Source organism: Phascolarctos cinereus, unplaced genomic scaffold, assembly GCF_003287225.1.
Source record: "Phascolarctos cinereus isolate Bilbo 61053 unplaced genomic scaffold, phaCin_HiC Scaffold_5;HRSCAF=322, whole genome shotgun sequence".
Lineage (NCBI taxonomy): Eukaryota > Metazoa > Chordata > Mammalia > Diprotodontia > Phascolarctidae > Phascolarctos > Phascolarctos cinereus.
Window position 1 is genome coordinate 277,071,758 of NW_027555958.1, and position 26,606 is coordinate 277,098,363.

At 40.1% G+C, this 26,606-nt stretch overlaps 1 protein-coding gene across 1 annotated transcript in view; it reads left to right on the forward strand.

Moving 5' to 3' along the window:
• The window catches only part of AXIN2 (axin 2), a 43,123-nt gene extending 27,581 nt beyond the window's left edge, over positions 1 to 15,542 (forward strand). Inside the window, 3 exon segments of the mRNA XM_021000960.2 lie at positions 1,431 to 1,526; positions 3,357 to 3,524; positions 13,558 to 15,542. Of these exon segments, the coding sequence (XP_020856619.1) occupies positions 1,431 to 1,526; positions 3,357 to 3,524; positions 13,558 to 13,684 (391 nt within the window). The 3' untranslated portion in view covers positions 13,685 to 15,542.
• The last annotated feature ends 11,064 nt before the right edge of the window (positions 15,543 to 26,606 follow it).

Here is a 26,606-nt window from a genome sequence, read left to right on the forward strand (position 1 = left end):
CTCATTTGATCCTCACAACCCTGTGAGGTGAGTAGATACTATTATCATCCCTATTTTACAGATGGCTAAACTAAGGCTAAGAAAAGTTAGGTAACTTGCCCAAGGTCACTTGGCTAATAAATGTCTAACTCAGATCTTCCTGACTCTGGGTCCTATCCTCACTTTCTTCTCTACCACTCTGAGCCAGGTTTGAATTTAGTTTCTGACTGTCAGGAATCTTTGTGCGCTTCTAGCCTTTTCCCAGCCTCCAGGGAAAGCACTGGCTAATTGTCAACTCCACTGCTAGCCAGGGTTTAATCTGATTCTTATAAGCACTCAGAAAACAACAGGTTAGTTGAAACTTTCCCAAAGGTGGGGGATAGGGCTTAGATGATTCCTAGGAATCTTCCCTACCCTAGGATTCTAAGGACAGCTTAAGTGAGATTGAGCCAATGAACATTGACCTGGCCAATAAGAGCATTCTGTTCCTTCATTAAAAAAAAATAGCTAGTATTTATATGGCCCTTTAAGGTTTGGAAGCAACTTTACCTGCATTTGATCTTCATGATAACCTTAGGAGATAGCACTATTGTTTTCATGATCCCCATTGTATAGATGCAGAAACTAAGACTGAGAGAAGTTAAATAACTTGCCCAGGGTTATACAGCTAGCAAGAGTCTGAGGCAGGATTCAAACTTGGGACTTTGTTGACTCTAAATCCAGCACTCACTCATTCCACTACAACATCTGCCTCTCACATACTAACTGACTAGATGGTCCATTCTTATTCCTCTTAAGTGAAAGTGTATGGGTAGTTTTTTCCCTTCCAAAATCTCTAACACCAGGTAACACCAAGGCCTTAGAGTGGTTCCCAAAAGAATTTTAGCTTCATATCTTGATATTTATGATCTGTGTGACCTTAGTAAGTTTTTTAATTTTTCCAGGCTCTATTTCCTCATCTGCTAAAAAAAAAAAAACCAACCCAAAAACAAGAAACCTCAGGGGTTGGGTTAGATGACCTTTAAAAAAAATCCCTTAAGAGCTATGATCCTGTAGTAAATTGGTTCTGCATACTCTTGTGTTATTTCTAATTTGGAGTGCATTTAGAGCAAGAAGAAAAGGGAAGGGGAGCAAGCATTCATTAAGCACCTACTATATTCCAGAGCTTGTGCTGAGCATTTTATAAATATTATCTTCTTTGATGCCTTATAACACCGCTAGGAGGTAGGTGCTATTATCATCTTCATTTAATAGTTGAGAAAACTGAGGCAAAGACTAAATGTGACTTGTTCAGGTAGTAAGTGTTTGAGGCTGCATTTGAACTCAGGTCTTCCTGACTCTAGGTGTAGGACTCTAGCCACTGTGCCACCTAACTGCCCTACTACACTTTTCTGATTCTAAAATGTGGCAAGAATGGTGATGAATTGTGCATCTCTGGGTGTTTCTCCTAGGTGCTGTACATCAAATCAGCAAAAGGATAAAAACCACTCTGCTATTGGCCACGTGGGAGGTACCTCCTTCTGCAACCCCAGCCTAGTTCCAGAAGAGTAAGTGCACATAACTAACATTGTTCTTCTGAATCTCTCTCTGTCTCTATATTTTGTGTCATTGATTTCTTGATAAGCTTGTTCATAGCTGAAGTTTAATTTTTCTCATGCTTTTTTTTTTTTTGCCTACACTATACCTTCATGGGAGGAGTTGGGAAATGGGGGGAGGCATAGGTAATCAATCCCCAAGCTGAGCCAGAAATTATTTCTGTCAGGCTTTATCATTTCTGATTGTTTGGCTTGTATTTCCAAGATACAAACCAATGGGGGTGGGAAGCAGATGGGATTGGATTGGACCTAAGAGGTACTTGGGAAGCAGAGGAAAATCACACGTATGTGGAAAATTACCAAAAATATAAGTGTGTGAGGTAGCTCCTCAAGAGAGCTATAATAGTGCATATATTGCCTTTTCTAGCACAAAAGGGTTAGCTGGTTAAGAGTGATGTACAGCCACTCTACCTGGAAAAGGCAAGCTTTTTAAGCTTTTGCTCAGAGAACAAAACCTTTTCCTGAATCTTCCCTGTTCTTTTAAGTTTACTTTCTTGCAAAGTGGACAAAGAATATTGGATTAGTTTAATTACAGGATGGTTCTTTTAACAAGAACACTGATCTAAAGTCATCAAAGTAATTAAAGTTTTCTTCCTTAGTCTTTTCAGCAGTGAGTAACATTTAAAGTCCTGACTGGGCCCCCTGACTAGATGCTTTCATTTTTGATTGATTTACCTAAAGAAGAGTAGTTTCTTAGCATTGTTTTTCCTGAGGCCACTCAACAAAACTTAATGCATAGTAATATATATAGTCTTCCAAATTTGCTCTGATACTCTGACATCCTAACACTCTGAGCATATATATCTCTTCAGAAGTATCATTGGGCATGGCAGTGTGGCATTCGTTGCACTCACTGTGGTTTCTGCATTCTGTAGCCATATCTAGTCATTCTTGGAGAGAACTTCTCTGACCATCCAGTTTATTTTAACTTGCTCTCTCTCATCAGAAAAGATTGGAGGAGGAGTCATATGCAATTTAAGGATTAAAAAAACAAAACAAACTTTCCTGTGTATCCCAACCTTGCTTCCAAAAAGTGGTCTAGTAGAAAACATTGACCATGTGCTATTGACCAAACAGATACAAAATGGCAGAAATATTAAACATATCCTGTAGTGACTGCAGCGGAAGAAGAATAATCAGTAAGCAGCGTTTGAAGATAATATTCAAACTTAGACGGTGACTCAATAACCCTAAATTTAACTTGGGGTCTTTTTTTTTTTTTTAGGCAATTAGGGTTAACTGACTTGCCCAGGGTCACACAGCTAGTAAGTGTCAAGTGTTTGGTCAGAGGCTGGATTTGAACTCAGGTCCTCCTGACTTCAGGGCTGGTGCCCCATCCACTGCACCACCTAGCTGCCCTGGGGTCTTGTTCTTTTTTAACAAAATATTTTTATAATTGTATTCCAATATAATTAGTTTACTTCTAAATTTATTTTATACATTTAAAAACCTTCACCAGCCTGTCGGAGGGGGTCCAAAACAAAAAAAGATCAAGAACCCTGTCCTAAAGAAGATGTGGATCAAAGAATGAATCACAGAAACAATCATCTCTTTGGAAGCAATCTCCTGACCTGGGGCATCTTTGACACATTATGCTTCCAAGAGTCCCCTTAGACTCGAAGCTCTAGCCTGTGTCTGTCTCTCTCTCTCCTCTCTCTCTCTGTCTTTCTCTCTCTCTCTGTCTCTCTTTCTCTCTTCACCAAGGGTGCTTTCCCACCCTTCCCCTTTTCTCTTCTTCGTTTGTTTATTTGCCCCAACCTGTTGCATCTCATTTTATTTCAGTCACAGAGAGCCAAAGAAACTGGCAAGTGTCCACTCCCTTCAGGCCAGTGAGCTGGTCGTCACTTATTTTTTCTGTGGAGAAGAAATTCCGTACAGGAGAATGTTGAAGGCACAGAGTCTGACACTTGGCCACTTTAAAGAGCAGCTCAGCAAAAAGGGAAATTATAGGTAAGAATCTTGTGGCTTCTTTCTTCTTCAGGATTTGTTTGCTTAGAACTAAGAGCCAGAGTCATGAGGAATCTTCCTCAGCCTGACTCTACCCACGAGGGGTAGGGGGAGGAGGGTGTAAGAGGGGGGAGATAAACTTTAAAATATTTTCTGAGGATGCTGGGTTGCAAAATTTTGTGGAGGTGTTTAGGTTTCCCTCCTCCCTTCCTCTCCCTCTTTTCCCCCTGTCTCTGGGAGAAATAATCCACTAGAAACAGGGAAGGGTATTGGTAAACTTTTGTGATTAGTGGGGCTGCTTGAGCCTCATTTACCCTTTCTCCTATGTGGGTAGGGTTCCTAGGAGCATAGATTTAAGGCTAAAAAGGGTCTTAAGGATTATCTTGTCCAGTCTCCTCATTTTATAGATGAGGAAACTGAGGCCTAGAAAAGTTAATCAACTTACTCAGATTCAAATAATAATGTCATTAGTTGTCATAATTCAAACCCAGGACTTTGACTCCAAATCTGGAGCTCTTTTTGTTTTGTCCTTCCCTTTTCTCCTCAGGAAACTATGGTACTCAGTCCTGCCATAAGGCCATTTGGAGCCTAGGATGGGTCATTTCTAAGGAACTTGTATTCTTTGATAAAAGGGAAAATGTAGTAGGTTTGGGAAGAGGAAGAGGATGGGTTACCCTTTCTACTCCAAAGGAAAAATGGACTGAGGCCATTACTCAGGAAATTGATGGAATTACCATGCCTGTAGACCAACCTTTTTGCCTTCTACACCCATAGAACTGTTTCAGCATTTTTCCTTTACTTAGAAGGGCAGAGTCACTTTAAGAATGTCTTCTTGTGTACTTATAGGCAGGTGTGGGTTTTGGCCAGGTCCACCTTTCCTATTCCTGTGTGCCCAAGCCTATGATTATTTTGACTTCCACGTATTAGGCTTTGGTTGCTTCTCCTAATGTTATGGAGGTGCTCACAGGCCCCCACAAATGTGAATGAAAATTTCCCCCACGACTTCCAAAATAACACACAACTCATATAGGAATTCTGACTCCTCCTTCCCCTTTGATTTGTTACACTCTAAGGCTTTTAGTCTCAGTGTTAGTTAGCTCTTTCTGGATTACCTGGACCATTAACAGGATAACAGTTTGTGCCTTGAAGAAGTCATTCTCTTTTGGCAAAGTGCTGGTTCTTTTTTCCAACTTCTAGCTTCAGCAAGCATCTTGGTAGCAAGGTTTAGCCGTGCCTGCCCTGTGGTGAAAATGAGCCCCCTGAGCCTCTGGGTGCAGGCTGGCTTTGGGGATAGGCCCCTTCTGACTGAAGGTGGACAGAGGCACTGAAGTCCTGGGAGGCATCCAGACCAGGGCTTCGTTTTGATTAGCTGCCATGTGCCAGACTTTCAGAGAAGCTGTAGCAGTTAATTCTTTATAGTATTCCATAGGATAATTCCCAAGAGATTCCAGAGAATTTTTAAGAATTTGTTTATTTTTGGAGGTAAGAGAAACATGTAAGTTTATTGTTAAAGCAAGATGTTTCTAGGCTTAGATGTCTCCCCTTTTACATGTAGGTGGAGACAACACCAAACTGTTACAAAAGGGACTTTAGAATGTATTGTGTGTCCCCCCCCCCACACTTTTTTTTAATCTTGAACAGACATGAGGTGAAACTAATTACACAAATGTGTGCACCTCCAGGGATTCATTTTGATCTTAAGCTTTGACTTTTGGCTGGACTTTGAGTGAAACTGCAGGTGAACTTCAGGGGGAAAGGGGCCATTGAGTTCCGAGGAGCAAGCAGGGACTGGAGGAAAGACTAACCCAGCAGCTTTGGTCACATCTGGCATTGATTTCTTTTTAAGGCACACTTAATAAGCATGTCTTTGAAGCCTTTGCCTTTCATTTAATGCACAAAGACTTGCACAAACGGTTGACTCTCAAATTCTTTATTGATTGGATCAGGCTGTAACCCAGGCCCTTCGAATCTGTCTTATCTCTGCTTTCCAGTTCCAAAGTCATTTATCCAGTTCCTTCTTTGGGTTTGGTTGGATTGTGGGGGGGGGGGTGAAGGGAATTGTACACCTCCCCCCCCCCGAACACCTCACGCCAACCCTTTGAAAACACTATATTAAGTACTGGAAACCAGAAAACAACATAATACCAAAAACTTACAAGGAGTAGGACTGAGGGGTGGGGGGAGTGTGGAGTGAGGGGGAACCTGGGCCCTGTTGAGTAATCTCAACATGGCAGGAGTTCAAAAACGGAACAGTAACTCCAGACTTGCCAGATGATATTGGTGCCAGATGTCAGAAAAAAACAAAGTTTGCCACATAAAACATGTTTCGGTGGAAAAAGCCCGTTTCTGCAAGAAAATGAGGGCAGGCAACATGTTTGAAGTTGTTGGAGGGGGAGGATGTTGCTGCCTTTCTCTCCTCTCCAAGATGAGGTGGCAATTATGTAAAAGATCGTAGCATAGTTTCTCAGAGATGCAGAGCTTCAGACCAGATTTGTAAACACCAGTGAGATTTGGAGATGGGTGGAGGGCCACTGGTGAGAGAGGACTTACCCTTCTATTTAAAAGGGAGGAACAGTGACTTTATCACCCCCATTTGTATTATTATTTTTTTAAAAGAGTTTTTTTTGTTGTTGTTCTGTGCTTGAGAAACATCAGACTTAAGCAGTTCCACATACGCAGAAGTACGGGGGGATTGTACATGAAACCACAAATCCCTATTACATACAGCTAGCCTTTTTAAAAAAGAATAAAATAAATTCAACACATTAGGTTCAAAGCTATCTGGCTTGTGTTTTAAAAGAATGTAACAAACTTGACACATTAGTTTCAAAGCTGTGCTGTTTGTCACTGTTGTCTTCTGAACTTCCCTCTGTTCTCTTTTATACAGTTTTTTTTAGTGGTACAATGACCCTCTTCATTTTATATTTTTGCATCCATATTGTTAGCCCCTTTCTTGGTCCCAACTCCAGCTTCCCAAATTAGAAGGAAAAAACCAACCCTTTCTTGTAACAAATAAATATATCCAAGCAAAACAAATCCACACATTGGCTACCTCTGAAACTGTGTGTCTTAATCCACCCGTTGATGCTCCCACCTCTCTGTCGGGCACACTACCCCCATTTGTTCACTCTTTTATCTGTTGGGTTACCCCAAGGACTTGAGTTCTCCTATGTGAAATGTTTTTATGGGGTGGTGGTGTGCTGATGCTCTAATTCAGCTGGAAATGCTAAAAACAAGTACCCTGACTAAATGCAGCTGTTTCTCTTTACTCAGCCTTATCTCCCTTGAAAGCATTTGGCTTGCCTTTATTAAGGGGGGGCCCAGAATCTTAACTGTAACTTGGGGAAAATTCATTCTTTAAAAAACAAACCACGAACCCCAAGACAATGGATTATGTGGGGGGGGGAGGGAAATGGCTCTTTTCTCCCTCCCCTAGAATATGGTGACCTTTAACCTGTCAGTGGTCTTTGTTGGTTGAAAATTACAGAGCACAAAGGGCAGCTTTTAATCTGTTTGAGGGTCTCCTTTGCCAGTGATCAGATGGCAAAGTGCACTCACTTTTTGGTTTCTTTGGGAGTGTGGGGAGTGGGCAGCTGGAAGAAGAGTTGTTGCTGTAAATGTTAGCCCTTCTACCAGAGGCTAGTCATTTGCTCATATGCAATTAAACAGCCTTAGAAGGAAGAATGGTAGAATGGGATAAAAGGAACCTTTAATCAAGGAGCTGAACAGCCTAATTCAGCATAATAGAAGGGTCCTTTAGAGTTTGATGCTTGGGGAAGAGTGAGGCACAGCTAGGGGAAAAGGAAGGTGGCTATATATGTAATGGTTTCATTGTCTGAGCAACCTGAAGTAAAGGGGGTATGTTACTGCCTAACATTTACTGTGATTAGGGTCCTTAGCAGATACCTTCATATGACCATTGGAGATGGCATTCAGGGAGAGTAATAAGATTTCTATACATGCAGACAGGCTAATAATAGGAATATAATAATAGTCCCTTTCAGGAACCTTAGAGATGATTCAGTCTAACCTCCTCATTTTATAGGTGAGAGAACTGAAATGGCCCTAGAGGAAGGACATGACAATGCAAGTTAGTGCCAGAACTACTAGTGTTAGATCGAGAGAGGCAGTATGGTACATTGAGAAGAGCACTGAATTTGATCTAGGGTCAAATCCCAGCTCTGCCACTCTGCTGCATGTGACATTGGGCGAGTCACACATTGGGCCCTGAGACTCCCCATCTGTGAAATAGGGAGTTGCACTAGATGACCATGACCTTTGAAGTCCCTTACAGTATCAAAGCAATGATCCTATCGTCTTGACTCAGACTTTTTATAGAACAGCGAAAGAGGCTTCTGATTATAGTCCCTTTTGGACATCCTCCTAGCTGGGAGGAGGGGGTGGTATTGATCTTAAACTTTATGAAAATCTTTAAATTCTATTTTAAAAATCTGTGTCAAGTGACTGTTAATTTTAGGAATTGTTTTCCTCTTACAAACAAACAATGGTTTAGGCAGATAGTGCTGCTAACTCTGAGTTTGCGTACACAGTTCCCATGGTGGACTTTTTAAATGATGGAATTTCATTCTTTCTCTTGCTTGTTCTCACAGAACATTCATGTTCTGCTCCATCTGTGGTCACCATCATAAATTGGCTGTTGGCAAAGGTTTATACTTTTTTTTTTTAAAGGCAATTGGGGTTAAATGACTTGCCCAGGGTCACACAGCTAGTAAGTATCAAATGTTTGGTCTGAGACCGAATATGAACTCAGGTCCTCCTGACTTCAGGGCTGGTGCACTATCTACTGCACCACCTACCTGCCCCTGCTAGTGTATTCTTTTAAGACATCTTGTCTCAGTGAGATAAAATCTCATTCTTCCACACCCCCCCCATCTGCTGTTAGCTAGATGGTTCATTCATCAAGCACTAAGTGCCTTCTGTGTGTGCCAGGCTCTGTGCTAGGTGCTGGAAATAAAAAGTGAAAATTGTCCCTGGTTTCGAAGTCTAGGTAGGAAAAAATTTGTGTATGTGTGTACATATGTGTATGCATACATCCAGGATTATTATCAGAGTCCACTCGGTCACTTGTTGGTCACCCCTCATTTTGTTCCTTGCCTTGTTATCATCATCCTTAGTTTAGGGTAATTCTAGGGCTGTGTTTGGATATTTTCTGATTAATCAGCTCAGGGCTCCCATCCTAGTTTATTAGATATTCTTTAATAAGCCAAAGAATTTGCTTATATCTCTCTTCATATGAACACCCCTAATCTCCCAGGATTAAATTGTTATTGACATTTCTAGCTATATAATTTATTAACAATATAATCAACAATAACGTGAAATCATAAATAACCATTTGCCATATTTTAGCTTTGAGAAAGGTCACAGCAAGAGTCACCCCTAACTATTAGAGCAATTGCAACTGCCAATGACTTCTTACTTCTAGAAACATAATTCTACTTTTCAGTTCATCCATAGGTTAAAATAGGAAAAGATCTCAAGAGAGATCTTTTCATGTTCTTTTCCTCTCTCTTCTCTCCAGCTGTGAAAGGAAAATTCCCTTTTTTTTTTTCTCCCAAGCAATGATTTCCACAATATCCTTTTAACTCTTAAGGCCACAGTACCTAGATCCTCTGTAGGAAAGGGTTTTGAAATGGATGTGACATATATACATATATACACACATACATGCACACACAAAATATTAAGAGTGATTGTAAGTAGAAAGCAATAGCAGTTTATGGCGCCTGGAAAGGGCTTGCCTAAAGTGGAACAGGAGCTGACCCTTGAAGGAAAGTAAGGATTCTGAGTGATAGAATAAGGACAGCCAATAGAAAAGGATGGAGGTGAGAGGGGTGCTACAGATGAAGCCATTTTTTGATTCATACTTTAAGAAAATCAGTTTGATAGATGTGGAAAGGCTAGATTGGAGAGGTGAGACATTGGCAGGATGACCAGTTAGAAGGCTATTGTAATAGTCCAGCTGAGAGGAGATGAGGGCTTGGTCTTGGTGGTGGCCATGTAAGTAGAGAAAAGAGGTTATATGCTACATAATGTGTGGCAAAAAAGATGGTAAGATTTGACAGATTGTGGGGTCAGTAGAGAGAGGAGTTGTGTATAACGCAGAGATTTCAAAACTGATTGAAAGGATGGTGGTCCCCTAGGGCAGCTAGATGGTGCAGTGGATAGAGTGCCAGGCCTGGAGTCAGGAAGACTCATCTTCCTGAGTTCAGATATGACCCCAGATGCTTATTAGCTGTGTGACTCTGGGCAAGCCACTTAACCCTGTTTACTTCAATTTCCTTATCTGTAAAGTGAGCTAGAGAAGAATGGCAAACCACTCCAGTATTTTTGCCAGGAAAACCCCAAATAGTTTCATGAAGAGTTGACACAAGTGAAAAGTGACCAAACAACAACAACACACTAGAAAAAATAAGATTTAGAAAAAGGATGGGTTTGGGGGAAAAGATAGTAAGTTATAGTTTACACTTGCTAAGTTTGAGGTGTCTATGGGCCATGTAATTCAAGGTATCCAGTAGGCAGTTGGTGATATGAGACTGGAGCTCGTTCTCAGAAGGGAATCCAGGATTAGAAATATAGATCTGAGAGTCATCAGCATAGAAATGATCATTAAACCCATGTGAAATGTTGAGGTCATTGAGAGAGCTCTTTCATACCCATCCCCACCCACTTCAACCCTACCCATCTATTGGGACACCCATTCTTGTTCTTCCTGAGTGCCTTCTGGAATTTCCACCCTGCCCTGTGTACAACCCCCTCCCCCATAATAAATTTCCTTTCATCTTAGAACTTTTTGTCTCATATTTCTTCCATTTTCTTGTACTTACTGAGACCAGGCTTCTGGTTGCCACTGTACCCTTGACCATCCTTACCCAGGACTAGTTTGTAATTTCTCTCATATCCTCATGTACCACCACCTTGTTTTCTCATCAACTCCCCCTGGAATGGGGGTCAGGATACTCCTTTATCCCCATTGCCACTTCCTGACTCTTCTGCTACCGCTGCCACCATTCAGCATTGTCTCCTACGTTCATTCTATCTAAATCTGTCGTTCAGTTTTCTCATCGCCCAAGTCATTCTCCCTCTCCACCTCAGTACTTGTCTTCAGCATACATATTGATCTTCCTTCACACTGAAATCTCCCATTTTATGAGTCTACTAAATGCCTATGACCTGTTCCATCACTCCACCTCACACAGTGATGGTTGTATGCTAGATCTTGCCTTTGCATGGGATTCCATTTCCATGGTCAAGAACTCTTAAATTCCTTCACCTGATCATAATACCCTATCACTTTTTCCTTATGCCTTACTCTTTCTGAAACCTATTCTTTGTCTTCACTGTGATCTCCAGTTCCTCCAACTCTCAGCACTTTTCCACACTATCACCCTTGTTTTGACAATATTTTCTTCCCTTCCCTGTCTCCGTTTGGTGCAACAATTCAACTCTACACTGCTCTCAGTTCTCTTCCATTGCTCTTTTGTCCTGTCGCCATTAACAACCTGCCAAATGGGAACCCTGAATTACTCCTGTAATCCATCTTCCACTGCTATTGCTGAATGGCAATGGTGGAAATCATGTGAGTGGACTGGATTCATACAAATGTCCAATCTAATCTGAACTTGACCTTCGTTGAAGCAAGGCAGGTGTTTTGCTCCTTCCTAAATGAGTCTCACTACCCCCAGTGTCTATTACGTATTATCTCTGATCTCTCCACTAAGGACCTCGCCTCATACTTAATGGAGAAAATACAGACCATTTTCTGTGAGCCTCCATCTTTTCCCCATCTCATTTCATGACCTTTGATATACCATCTCTCCTTTACTCCAGTCTGATAAAGACGTGACTCTTCTCACCAAGCACAGACACTGGAATCTATGTGGTCACAGGGAAGAGTCAACGATGACACTGAAATTATACTAGAATGATGGTGGTGCCTTCAGCAGTAATAGGGGAAGTCTGGATGTACTACATGCGTACTAGGACCTACCACCTCCCATCTTATCCTATTCATAGCCCTTGTAAATCTCCCCTCTGTCTCTTCATTTTTTTCCTTTCTAACGTTTCCTGTCCTGCTGCCTACAGATGTGTCGAAATGTTTCCTAACCTTAAAAAGCCCTTACCAGATCCTACTATCCCTGCTAGCTGTTGTCCTCTCTCTTCCCTTTCTCAGCCAACCTTCTAGAAAAAGTCATCAGGACATGGAACCACTAACTTCTTTCTTTTCACTCTCTTCTGTACCCTCACCAGTGGCTTCCATCCTCATCACCCTACTGAAATTGGTTCTCTTGAAAGTTACCAGTGATCTCTTAATGGCCAAATCTAAGGACATTTTTTTAATCCTAATCCTTCATGGTCCCTCAGCAGCATTTGGCACTGTTGATCACTCTCTCCTCCTACACACTCTTTTCTCTGGGTTTTTGTGACACTATTCTCTTCCTATTCTCCTGGGTATTTGACTGATCCTTCTCAATTTCCTTTGCTGGCTCATTATCTACAGAAGTCCCTTAACTATAAATATTCCCCAAGGCACTATCCTGGCTCTTCTCTCTGTTTTCTCACTTGGTGACCTCATTAGTTCCCACAGATTTAATAATCTATGCAAATAACTCCCAGATCTCTAACATATATTCTTATTGTCTCATTTGAGCTCAAATCCTGCCTATTGGCAATTTCATCCTGGATATCCTGAAGGCATCTCAAACTCATCATGTCCAAAAGAGAATACATTATCTTTCCCTTCAATCTGCCCCTTCTCTATCACTGTTGAGGGTACTACCATCCTTCCAATATAACCTTGGTGCCATCCGTGACTCTTCCTTTTCCCTATGTCAGCATATCCAATGAGTTACCAGATCTTGTCATGTTCATCTCCACAACGTAGCTAGTCTACGGCCCCATCTTTATATTTACACAGTTTCATGTTTCAGACTGTTTCGATAGCCTGCTAATTGATCTACCTAATTCTCTAGTTTCTTCCCACTCTATTCCATCCTGTACCCCAGCTACCAAAATGATTTTCCTAAAAAGCCTGACATGTAATAAGTTACTCAGTACCAACTCAGTAAATTCTAGTTTCTCCCTCTTACCTTTAGAATAAATGATAAACCCTCATTCAATTAAAGTTCTTCACAAACTGTTCTCATTCTGCTTTTCTAGATTTATACATTACTACCCTCATATGCCTTGTGGTCCATCTATATCAGACTGTTTAAGACAGATGGCCTTCCACCTGTCTCTCTGCCTTTGTACTGATTGTCCACCATGCCTGAAATGTATTCTGTTTCTTAGAATCTTACATTTCATTCAAGATTCAGCCCTGTTACCTTGTTCTGTATGAGGTCTTTCCCAGTCTTCCCAGCTGCTAGTGCCTTCCTCTCCAATGTTACTGTATATGTTTCATGTGTATTTTGTTTATACCTCTATATATGTCTTCATGTAATTTCTTCTCTTAGAAGGTAAACTCCTTGAAGGGACTGTGACCTTTTTTTTTTGTCTTTAGTCTCCAGTACTTAGCACAGTTCCTGCCACATAATAGGCATTCAGTAAGTGATTGCTTGATGAAGGGGTATTGTAGAAAGGGTAGTAGATTTGGAACTGAGAGAGCACGGCTCAAATCCTGACGCTGCCACTTTACTACCTCTATAACCTTTGGTAAGTCACTTAAATCAGGGATTCTTGACCCGGCCCGACTTTAAGATTTCAAGGTGTCTGTGAAAGCGGATGGGGAAAAAAGACATCTTTATTTTTACTAACCTGTAACCGAAATTTAGCATTTCCTTCAATTATGAGTTTAAGTAAAATTATTTTGAGAAGTAATCCATGAGGTTCACCCAAAGAGGTCCATAAAGGTGAGAATCCCAGACTTTAAAGTCTCTAGGGCTTTACTGGCCTCTTGTATGAAATGAAGAAGTTTGGATTTTCCAAAAGCCTGTCCTGATGTAAAATCTATAATGCTGTCAATCCCCAAAATGCCATTTCATTGAATGCTTTTGTGTTATTTTTTTCTTTTCAGGTATTATTTCAAAAAAGCAAGTGACGAATTTGACTGTGGGGCTGTTTTTGAAGAGATTTGGGAAGATGATACGATACTTCCCATGTACGAAGGAAGGATTCTGGGGAAAGTAGAAAGAATTGATTAATTTTTATTTTGGTGGTGGTGGGTGGTAATGGAAACAATTTTTTGCATCTGTTTCTTAAGAACTGTTGAAACAAAGCTAAAGATACCTGTCTTGGAAATGACAAAAAAAAATATTTTGAAGGAAAATTGAATCAATGAAGAAGAAAGAAATCTAGGAAGACTTGGCAAATAAGCCTTCATTACTCACTGGGTACAGAAATAAGAAAAAGCCCTGAACTATTTATTAAAAAGATGACCATTCTTGGCTGTTGAAGATGCATACCATTTATGAGAGACTTCCTTACATATCACTTCCTAGAGATCTGAAATCCATAAACTAAGAAAAACTGTATAGCTTCCCTGAACAGGAATCCTTACTGATATTTATTGATCCTGGTATTTCCTTTTACATCCAGTTAATGGATATGCTGCTTTAACAGTGGAGAGGGGAAAGAGGAACTTTGTTCTTTAATTGTTCTATTCAAATATAGAAGTTTAGCTAGGAGTGAATTAATGGTTTCTATCATTTAAAAGGAATTATGCTTTGCCCAGTATTTCTCCAAGTGAAGTTAGACTGTTTTAATGGTGCCCTACTATGAGAGGCAGCATGGTAGAGTGGAAAAAGAGCTGACCTCAGAGCCAGGTGGACCTGGGTTCACGTCCTGACTCTGACACATCCTGGCTGTGTGACTCAAGCAAGTCACTTAACCTCTCAGTGCCCTAGGCAGCCCTGTAAGACTTTAAGCTGCAGAGAAGGTGTCAACCTGCTTTGGTAGAGGAAGTTCTTCATTTGGGAGTTCCCTATACCAATGAAATCACAGGTTTAGCCCCTATTCCTTTTCCTTTATTATACACATAAAAATTGGTGAATTAAAAAAAAAACCCTGTGCTGCTCTAACTTGTGATAAAGATCTTAATGTTTAAATATGATGCATTATCACTATAACACAAGAACGGTGTTTGATTGGAGAATTTGTGTAGTATGGGTGCTGTGAGGATCTTACAGTTGAGATCCCTCGTGTGGTCAGTGCCCGATTCCCTAGTTGGATGGTCTGAGTGATTTTCCCCATGAGATTCTGTGTGCTTCCTGTCCCGCCCCACCATCCAGAGGACCCAATCACATACAAGATAGAATAAGCGCATGCCATGTAGCTTAGCTTATATAGGAGGTGATTTCAGCACACCCTTTATTAAAAGTGCAGTGTCTTCAAGACCTTCATGTCCAGGGAAAGATTCAGACTTTGTACTGAAGTCTTCACTCCGTCACGTTCTGTCCCAGGCCTGAACCTCACTCCTCCTTGGTGCTCCCCTGCCTCTACCCTGCACCTCCCCACCCCAACTACAGACGTCAGAGGAAACTGCACCGAAATTCAGAAACAGTTCTTTCACACATTGCACCCCTGCAGCCCCCAAATAAAAAGGGTGGATGCAAACCCAGAAGCAGCGCCTCCTTCCCCAAGAGTCCTTCCTTTTGATGTTTGGGTTTTTCGTGTTAAGTTAATGTGTGCATTCTGTTTGTCATTACTACCTTGTACTGTAAGTCTGTATATATTGTATGGTGAAAGATTATTAATACACTATCTCTAGTGTTTGAAATGGAATCAGTACAGTACCTGTGCCTGCATGGTGGGTTATACCGTGTATCGCCCTATATTGAGGGCTCATCTTTCCCTTGTTTTTTGAAAGGGGTTTATGTATAAATATATTTTATGCCTTTTTATTACAAGTCTTATACTCATGACTTTTGCCATGGCGTTTTGTTCTACTTACACTGTAAATTATGCATTATAAAGAGTTTCATTTAAGGAAAATTACTTGGTACGATAATTATTGTAATTAAGAGATGTAGCCTTTATTAAAGTTTTATATTTTTCAAATTAGCATTGTGTCTAAATTCTTGGTGGGAGGAAGGAACATCGTAATTTTCAAAACATTATTTTCTATATCGTGCTGCTTGGTTATTATTATCCTGTGGTCTTATCAGGTTGAGTTTATCTTGAAATTATATTAGATCTGTGTGACCAGCTTTACTCTGATGGATCTGTGTTCTCGTCAGTATGATATGAACTCCCTCCAGCAATTCAGATTGAGCTTTCAAAATTATGACTCTTGTCCATGTCTTAGAAGCCCTTCATGGTGAGGAGGTTGGAGTGTAACATTCTGAAGACATCCATGGCAGAAATGGTAGGATGCAACCTTCTACAGGCCTTCCCACTAGATGTTAATAACTAACATGGTATGTGCCAGGCATTGTGCTAAGCACTTCACAATTATTTCATTTTATCCACTATCCTGGTGGAGATAGGTGCTGTTATTTTCCCCATATTACAGATGAAGAAACTGAGGCAAACAGGTTAAGTGACTTGTCCAAGATCACATGGCTAGTAAGTGTTTAAGGCTGGATTTGAACCTGGGTCTTCCTGACTCCGGGCTCAGGTTTTGTCCATTGCACTACCTAGCTGCCCCATCTCTAACACTGCACAGACAGCAGGAGAACACACAGGCTGACCCGTTAGTTAACCCTCGTCCTCAGTGATATGACTGGCCCCTTTTCTTTTCAAGTCATGTCTTTCTGAAGGCATCTTTTACCAGCTTTCTAGGTGATGTGTTAGAGGAATCCCTGGTTTCCTTTAAGATAACTCAAGTGCCCCCTTGAGCCTTTCCATTGACATTTTAGTGACAGCTAACTTATAAGTTATTGGATTAAAAGTTACTCAGCAGAATATTATTGTTACAAAGATAGAACTTTGTTTCAGGAAGAAATTCAGAAATTCATTAAAAGCAATAGATAATTTCCCCAAAGCAATCCATCTACTTCCCTGATTGTTGACCTCTCTGCAACATTTGACACTTGAGTACCCTCTTCTCTCTGGGCTTTAGTGAGATGGTTGTCTCCTCGTTCTATCTAATACCTCAGCTGACTTTGCAGGATCATCGTCCTAGCCCTGCTGCCTGTGCATGGGTGTTCTATTTCCTGTTTCTATTCCCAAGTTTCGATTTCCTGCTTTGCCTCTGTTGCTCATGTTCTGTCTCTTCCCTACCCCTATGGGCATCTCAAATTGAACACTTCCAAAGCAGAACCCATCTTTTCCTTCAAAGCTTCTCCTCTTCCTAATTTTCCCAACATTCTTCTAGTCCCCCAACTTTGCAACCTCTGAATCATCCTTGACTTTTTCTTTCGCACCCTTTGCATCCAATCATTCCCTTTTCCCACTCATGATCATCATCCTGATCATCTTTCACCTGAGCTATTGCAGTGACTCTAATCCATCCTTATGCAGGTACTGAATTGAAATTCTCAAAACACAAGTGTGAGCATATCATTCACCTTTTCAAGAAACCCCAATGGCCCCCTTCTTTCCTCTAGCTTTTGAAGCCAAAATCTAGCTTGAGCCACCTTTTTAGGGCTTCTTTCACATTACTTTCCTTCATGCACTCTGTTCCAGCCACACTGGTCTGCTTTCTGCTTGCAACGTGTGCAATATGCAACATCTCTCTTCACTCCATGCCTTTGCACAAAATACCCCTCATGCCAGGAATGAACGACTATCTTATTTTAGCTCCATAAAATCATTGGCTTTTTTTTTAAAGTGGTCAGTGTTCATGGCACCTCCAGGAAGCCTATAGTGCTGCTATAGTGCGGTGTTGCCACTGCCCTCTTGCTGCTCACTTCCCCGAATTACTCTGCTTATATTTTGAATTTAATTTTCTTTTTACATCTAGTTCTCCTCCCAATAGAACAGAATAGACCAATAGAGAATAACCGCCTTGGGGGGAAGGGACTCCTGGTTTTTGTCTTTGTTCCCCAGTGCCTAGCACGGTGCTTGATATGGGGTAAATGCTAATTGAATTGAATTTCCTCATGAGCAATTCTAGCTCATTGTCCACCCGAAATGTCTAAGATATATGTATTGATAGACTAGCTTAGTGGTTTATCCAACTACATATTAATCCAAAACTTTGTTGTTCAATCATTTTACAGTCATATCTGACTCTTCATGACTCCTTTGGGGGTTTTCTTGGCAAAGATACTGGAGTGGTTTGCCATTTCTTTCTTCAGCTCATTTTACGGATGAGGAAACTGAGTTAAGCAGGGTGAAGTAACTTGTCCAGGATCACACAGCTAATAAGTGTCTGAGGGCAGATTTGAACTCAGCTCTTCATGACTCTAGGCCCAATGTTTTATCTTCTGTACCACCTAGCTGCCCCAATCTCAAACTAGATAACATAGTTTTCATCCATTCGGCTTTTCCTGGGTAGTTTGGCTGAACTCTGGGTAATGTCGCGTCTCATTTTAGAGGCTCTGCAATCTTCTTAGGGTTGATGCACTTAGCACAATATCATCCACAGGCATGAATATCTTGAGAATTTCGCTATCTTTGAGGAATCCCTCTTGCATTTGAACTGAATGCTGGATATTATGATAGCAGCAAGTGCTTTGGAAAACATGTCTGTCTCTGTTTTTTACTTGGCTAAAAAATAGAGGATTGTTAAAAAATTAAATAACTTAGTTCTATGGAATCATTATTTTGACATTTGCATAGGAGACATCTTGTTGGATATTGCTAGGTATTTTGCTCTACTAAATCACATGCTTTTTATTATACTCAAATGACAAGTAAAGTGGGATCTTGCATCCTCTATACTTTTCAGTCAGTTGTATGACTGCAATGATGTGGTCTATAATAGGATGTCATAAAAGGCTAACTCATCCCTCTTTATGCTTTCATTCAGTCATTATTTTCTCATTGAAATTTTGTGAAGATATGAAAGTCATGTCACTCAGTAATTACTCTTTTACCTTTTTTAATGAAAAAAAAAAAGGTTCAAGATTTTTCCAAGCCTTTAGCATCCTCCCCTGTCTTGGATTCCTTGAGACTCAGTATCAGTACTCTTTCATTGTTGTTCAGTCGTGTCTGACTCTTCATGACCTCATTTGGGGTTTTCTCGGCAAAGAGCCTGAAGTGGTTTGTCATTTCTTTCTCCAGCTCATTTTACAGATGAGGAAACTGGGGCAAAGAGGTTTAAGTGACTCGCCCAGGGTCACACAGCTAGTAAGAATCTGAGGCCGGATTTGAACTCAGGAAGATTAGTTTTCCTGACTTCCAGGCGCATCACTCTATCCACTGCACCACCTAGCTGCTCTTCAATGCCGTTAGAATTGTGTTAGCTGCAGTACAACCTTCCTTCTAATATACTTTCCCTTATCCAGCTGTTCTTTTTTTTTTTAAGTGGCATTTGCACCCCATGCAGCATATAAAAACTGTGATGTTAAGATTCCAAGTGAGGTTGTTCTTCCATCACTGATACTTTATCATAGAAACCTTTACAGATCTTTTCCATTCCTCACCTGTTTGTCATTCTTCCAATTTCTTCCTTAAATTCCCCCTGGGATTATTTAGCTTATTGGGTCTCGCACAAAGCTCTTTTAAAAACTTGTTTTTCTCTCGATCAGCTCTTGTTTTATGAGGTGATTTTACTCATGATCATCCTCCATAAAATATCACAAGTGCATTTACATTTTAAACCTGTGTTGCCCTTGGCTACCATATTTCTGCGCTTGACAAGCCAGTGAAGTATTTGCTTGACTATGCAGTCAAGTATAGGTTTTTCTGGTTTCCTTTGTGTGGTGATTAGTTTCAATTGGTTAACTTCCATTGGAAATGGTAATGATCTGTAGTAATGTCACTTCACTTATCTATTTCCAATTTTTCGGCAGCAGCGGATTGTTATGAATGGGTTTTCGCTATTGGGGACCGTATTTTCTCATATTTATTCTTCTAATTTGGTATCAACTTCAATTTTTGTTCTAATAGATTGGTGTCCTGACAGTAAGTACCCAAATAGCTTATTTTGAACTGACTTCTCAATCAGTAACCAGTCATTTCCTATATGTTAACACTATAAGCAATAACATTGGTGTGGGATTTGGGTTTTTTCCCCTTTTTTTTTTTGGATACTTGTCATCTGCAGTGCAACTCTTTTTAAACAAAGTATTTCTGATTTATAGGTGTTGAGGCTTCTGTGATAGTATGTAGGCCTTTCATCTTTTTTGTTACTACAGACTCACTCTTTTTGTACATTTTTCCCCATCTTATTCAATGCCACCTCAGTGCTCAATGCACTGAAATCACTAAGTGTTAATGTTAATTTAATTTGGAGGGTCTTTTGGAGTGCTATGTAGTTCTCTACCTCCTCATCCTCTGTAACAGATGTTGGCACATAAACTGCAATATTTTCATTGTTGCAAATGCTCATCATGAGCACTGCAGTATGAGATCTCCAGATGTCCCATGAAATGATGTTTATTGTTGCCCTTGGACGCACGATAAAACCAACTGTGCCAGCTCCTTTATTTGCCAGGGGAATCTGTAAGCCATCCTTCCATTTAGCTGCAAATTCCCTTTGTTTTCTGGTTTTATTTACATGATGACCAGCATTAGTTCTCCGCAATCAGTGATTTACTGTATTTTTTTTTAATCAAGGCATGCTGTCATTTCAGAGGCAGAAGGGACCTTTTTAGATCATCTAGTCTAAATCTGTCCTTTTACAAACTCAGAAACCAAGGCTGAGAATTCAGGTGACTCATCTAAGGTCATACAACTAGTTAATGGTAGTGCTGGTTCTAGCATCCAGGTCTCATTAATGCCTAATATTAAACTCTTTTCACTTTACCATATAGGGTATTTTTCCCTTTTCTTTTTTTTCTTTTTCTTTTTTTTTTTTTGGTCATAAATTGCCCCCATGTAAGTCCCGGCCAGGTTCTGTCCTAAGCAAAATTACAAAGTGGACCAAATGTGACTTTGATTCCTTCCCAATTTCCCCTTTCAGTTTAACAGGGTAAATATCACACACACACATACACACAATCACACACACACACACAGAGTAACTGTAGAAAACAGAGAGGTGCATATTGTGTGAGGTTGGAGGGGGAGGTTGCACTTAGAGGATTAGAAAAGCCTCCTGTATGAGGTAGCCTTTGAACTGGACTTTAATTGATAGAAAGTCAGTAGGTGGACATGGGAATGGGCATGGGACTGGGGGTGGGGAAAAGAATTGGTATTCCAGGTATAAAAAAGCCTCAGCAAAGGCACAGAGCCAAAGAAGTGAGGGAAATGTCTGAGAGACAGGGTGTAGTCAGATAGGTTTGACCATGGAGGAATATGAGAGAAAGATGGAAAAGTAAGAAGGGTAAGGCTAGATTCTAGAGGGGTTTGAAGGCCAAGCAAAGGAGTTTGAACTTTCCTTGATATTAAGGAGCCATTGAAGAACTGTGACAGAAAAATGACATGGCTAGACAATGGCTGTATAAAGAAGGTAATTTGGAAGGAGTGTAAGATCACGAGAATTCTAGAGGCAACAACAGAAATGGATTGAAGGGAAAAGATTGTGGAGGACTGGCATACAAAAGTGAGAGAAAGGAGAGTCAAAGATACCAACAAATCATTGGAGACTGGTTTGGGGAAAGAAGCTGCCAAGGCTGAGTTTGAGGTGCAAAAAGGACAGAGTCTCAGGGGAGAGCTACCTTAATGATAAGAGCTGACATTTTTTAAGCACTTAAGGTTTACAACAACCAAAAACTCCTAAATTCCTTTATCAGATCAGAACTCTCTATCATTCAACCTCTGATTATGCCTTGCCTCTTTGAAATCTTTTTTTCTTCCTCTCCAGGCCCTCCAATCCCTTAATCTCTCTGTATTCTCTCAGGCCATCATCCCCTGCTCTATCATTAGTTTGTTCCCTTCCTAATCTAGACAGTGCTATACTACTTGTTCTTGTATCCCTTGCACCCCTGAACTTTTGATGTTCCTGCCTTGCCCAATCCCAACCCTGAATGACTCCCACTGTCTGCCTCTTCACCTCCTAACTCATGCTATTGAATGGATCTGGAGGAAATTATGCAACAGAGTCAACTGGGTTTACTCCAGATTTATGTAATCTAATTTCAGCTGCCTCACCTTAGCAAGATAATCCTTTTAGTCCTCCCTAATTGATTATTTAACTCTCCAGAAGCCATTCTAAACCTTCTCTTATCTCCTTAAGCCAACCAAACCATTCCCTTTTCCCCCTTCTCAGTTGAAGCCCTTGAATCATACTTTACTGAGAAAAAAAAAAGATGATTCATTTAAGCTTTCTCATTTTCTCCTCTTCTATGCTGATCTCTGATGAAGTGACTCTTTTTGCCAGGACTCCCAAACCCTTCTGTCTTCTTTCACAGATTGCCTGCATAATCATCCTCCCTGCTCATCTTCTATCTGTCTTCTGCTCATGTCCTATTGGTTCCTCCTATTTCCAAACATGGCCAAGTTCCTCCCTGAAAAAAAAAAAAGCTTCACTAGGGCTTATTATTCCCTCAAGCTATCATCTTGTATTTCTCCTTCATTTCATAGCCAAACACTTTAAAAAAAAATCTACACTAGTTGTTCTACTTTCTCTTCTCTCACTCTCTTCCTAACCCTTTGCATTTTGGCTCCTGACTTCATCAATCAGCAGACACCTTTTTCTCTCTAGAGTTATTAATGATTGCTCAATTGCCATGTCTAATGGTCTCTTTTCAGTCCTCATTCTTCTTGACTCCTCTGCAGTATTTGGAACTATGGGTTACTCTTTCTTATATTCTCTCTCTTCTCTAGGTTTACATTATGTTACTATTTCTTGGTTCTCTTCCTACTGTTTGACCATTCCTTTTAAAGTCTCTTTTGTTGTTTTTTCATCTATATGACACCTCCTAAATGTGTATGTACCGAAGACTCTGTCCTGGACCCTCTTCTATATCTCATATTTTATCACTTTATCATCAACCCCTATGTATTTAATTATCATCCCTATGCAGATGACTCCAAATTCTACATATCAATCTCTTGTTTCTCTCCTGAGCTCTAGACATGCATCTCCAACTGTCTATTGGATATTTCAAGCTGGAGGTATAAAACTGAACTCATTATATTTCTCCTATAATTCCCTGCCACCCCTGCTTCTGAGCTTTTTTTTTTTTCCAGTCACGGGATTCACCATCCTTCTGATTCACCATCAGATTCATGACCTTAGGGTTGTCTTTGATACTTCTCTCTCCTTCACCTCATATATCTGATTAGTTTCCATATATTGTCATTTATATCTTTGCTATATCTCTTGACTCCATCCTCTTTTCTAACTCACATGGCCACTGCCCTAGTTTGGAGGCCTTGCCATCTTTCATTTAGAGGACTGTAATAGCCTGCTGATTGGTCTTCCTGCCTCCACTCTCACTTTTCCAATCACTCATCCACACAGCTGCTAAAGTGATTTGCTTAAAGGACACATCTTATCATGTCACTTCTCTACTCAATAAATTCCAATAGATCCTTATTGCCTCATTGTTCTTCTTGTACAATTGTGTCCAACTCTCTGTGACTCCATTTGGGGTTTTCTTGGCAAAGATGCTGGAGTGGTTTGCTATTTCCTTCTCCAACTCACTTTACAGATGAAGAAACTGAGGTAAACAGAGTGAAGTGACTTGCTCAGGGTAATGTGGCTAGTGTGTGAGGTCAGATTTGAACTCAGGAAGATGGGTCTTCCTGACAAATTGGACCAGTCGGTCCTCAAAAATAGCACCCACTTCCTATCTCTGTGCTATTGAACTGGTTCCCCCTCGTGTCTAGAATCCTTAGAGTTGAGTCTCTTGCTCCCTTTAAAATTCTATTCAAGTGATACCTTCTCCATGAAGCCTTACCTAATCCCTCAATCTGCTAGTGTCCTTCTAAATATATATCTGGTATTTATTTCATATATATGTACTTACATAAATATTTTCTCCTCTTTGTTAAGGTTAATTCTTCTGCCTAAGCCCTAGAATCTCATCTCCTCCACAATTTTACTCCAGGAATCATCCTTTTTCATGCATCTTCAATCCCATCCTCTCCACTGGCACTTTCCTATTTGCCTATGAACCTGTTCAGGTTTTCTCAATCCTCAAATAGACTACCTTTTATCTTATCCTGCAATTATATTGCATGTATTTTATATTTACTTATCTGTGCATGTCCTCCCCTTCCTGACACTCCAGAACGTAAGCTCCTTTAGGACAGGGACTGCTTCATTTTTGTCTCTGTATCACCAGCACAGGACTTGGTATAGTACAATTGCTATATAGCAGTTGCTTAATGAATGTTTTTTAATTGATTGATCAATTAGGTATAGACAACTTTTTTTTCAAAATGAAGTCAAAGAGAAAGATTGGGCCCTAACCAGATTCATTCTTTCTTTCATTCATTCATTCATTCAATAATAATCTACTAAGGGCTTACTATGTGCCGGTCATTGATTATATAAAGTTCATTAGTTCATCATATTTTTTCCTTAAACATATTAAGAGGGCTTCCTTTTGAACATTTCTTTTGTTGGTTAAAAAAAAATGCCTTTGAAATTTTGCCAGAAGCTTGGAGCTATTTTTTAAATGTGCAGATTTTATGATGTTACCCCTTTAAGATCTGTAGAAATAAAGAGAAATAAATTGAAAATGACTATCATTGAGGATGTAAAGACAAAAGCAAAATAGTTTCTTCAACTATTTTCTAGTCTATGATAGTGGTGGTGGTAGCAGAGAGGCAGGGACCTACATGTACAATACAGACTGATGAATTAAAAATGAGAGAGGACAGTCCAAAGGCAACTGAGAGATATGCGGTGAACACGAGTAAGTTGAAATACATTACCAATGGAGAATGGCACCAAAAAAAGCTGCCAAAGAGAAGCATGACTGGAAGGAGATGTGGGCCTATCATTTAGGAGAGTAAAGACTATAATGGACAATCTTTGGGCTCCATTGATATCCATGTAATATCAAGCTCTCAAAAAAGACCATCGCTACCATTGAGGTTGTTGTTATGGTCACGGTTTGTCCTTCGTTCTCAAAGAGGACCATAACATCAGGAAGATGCTACCATGACTTGCAAGTGAATTGGATCTAAGTGAAGCAAAGCTATGCAAGGTCACCAGCCTCACTTTCTCCTCTGGAGCCATCTGGGTCCAGTGGCAAGACATAGATTAGGACAACTATCTCTAGTTGTCACTGAGGTAGACTCCTTATGGAGGACTTCTGGGAAGAGCTGCATGGGATGGGTTTTGATTTGCATTGGGTCCCATCTTGATATCATTCCATGTTCATCAAAGTAAGTATTCCTAGCACCTCATACAATGCCTGACATGTTAGTAGATGCCTTATAAATATGTATTCAATTGAATGGAAAACAACTGTGTTGACCCAGAAAGATGCCAACTATTCCTCCTGACTATGTAAGTCCAATGAAATAGAAGAGTGATCACCAAGGTGTACTTTGTGAAGGGAAGGGCTCTTCTCAAGGGAAAACTGTGTTTTCATTAAAGCAAAGATGAGAAAGAATTGTTGCTAGAAAAGTTTAAGAATGCTAGAGAATTTTTTTGAGACTGGAGTGTATATTCTGAAGGGTTAGAGTGGGAGGAGTATAGATGATCAGAATAGGAATGAGGGTTCAGGAGGATATAATATAAGCATATTCATGCTAGCATGAAAGTGGATAACTAGAGTTGGGCAGCCAGTATGATTGAAGGCATGATGTTGACAACAGAAGCTTGTAGAATTTGTAGGTCCCAAAGTTCAGAATAGAATATGGATTGCAATTGTTTCAGAGTTTGTCACCCCCCAGTCATCTTTGGACCAAGTTAATAAAGACTGGAAGGGAAGGAGAGGGTATAAGGAGATCAGCTTAGAAACTTGCCTTGAGAAATTCTTATTATAAGGAATCTTGGAGCAGTGTTAGACATCGTAGCTTACCTTGTAAAATGCTTCACAAAAATGTTCATTTCCCTTTTTAATGAACACAAGCCAGTATTTTAAAGGATTGGAATGTCAGATCCTAGCATTTGCAACTGGAAAGTGTCTTAGAAATTATTTAGTCCTTTTTTATGTCCTGGATCCCTTTAACAGGCTGGTCAAATCTATGGATCCCTTTTCAGAATATTACTTTTAAATGCATAAGGTTACAAGTAAAATAACATATTAAAATAAAGTTATCAAAATATTTTAAAAAACAAGTGCACAGGCCCTAGGTTAAGAACTCTTGGTTGAATCTAATGCCTTCACTTTAAAAATAAATAAACTGAGAAGGTCTAGAGATGAGAAATGCCTTGCTTCCAAAGATTATACAACAAATAGAAAATGGAATAAGGATTGGGATCCAGGGCTTCTGACTTCAAATCTAATGCTCTTTCAGTGACATCATCAGTTCATCATTCTGTTTTCTTAAACATGTCAGGAGGGCTTTCTTTTGAAAATTTCATTTGTCTAGTTGGTAAAAATGCATTCTGAATTTTGCCAGAACCTTGGAGCTATTTTTTTAAAGTACACAATTTATTATGGTACTCCTTTAGAACCCATAGAAACAAGTCAAATAAATTGGAACTAGCTGTCGCCATCTTTACATTTATTCTGAATTGGAAATTTGGGCCTAGAATCCAGCTGGCGGATGATTGTTTGCTCTTAAATTTTTTTGGTTCAGACCTGAGTATAGGCAATTCAGTGTAGGCGATTCCTTAGGAAAGAGACTCTCTCTCCCAAGTCACATCCAACTGTTTTGCAACTTCTGCTTAGAGCATAGAGAGGTTAAGTCACTTGGCTCAGGGTCATAAAGTCAGGATGTGTCAGAAGTGGGACTTGAACCAGGCTGTTTTGACTCCAAGGCCAACGGTCTATCTATCGTGTCAGGCTGCCTATCCTTTGGTTCTTAACTCTTAGTTATTAACACTTCAGCTTTCTTTCTCCAAACCTCCAACCTTAATTATCCATAACAGGTACTGGTGCAAAAAATGGTGGTAAAGAAAAACCAATATAGGATACCGTTCCAGGATATCATGTTCTTCAAATGTTTGGCGACCAAGAACCTTTGTCCCTGGGGAAGTTCCTTAATTACATTTCCTAGGAACCT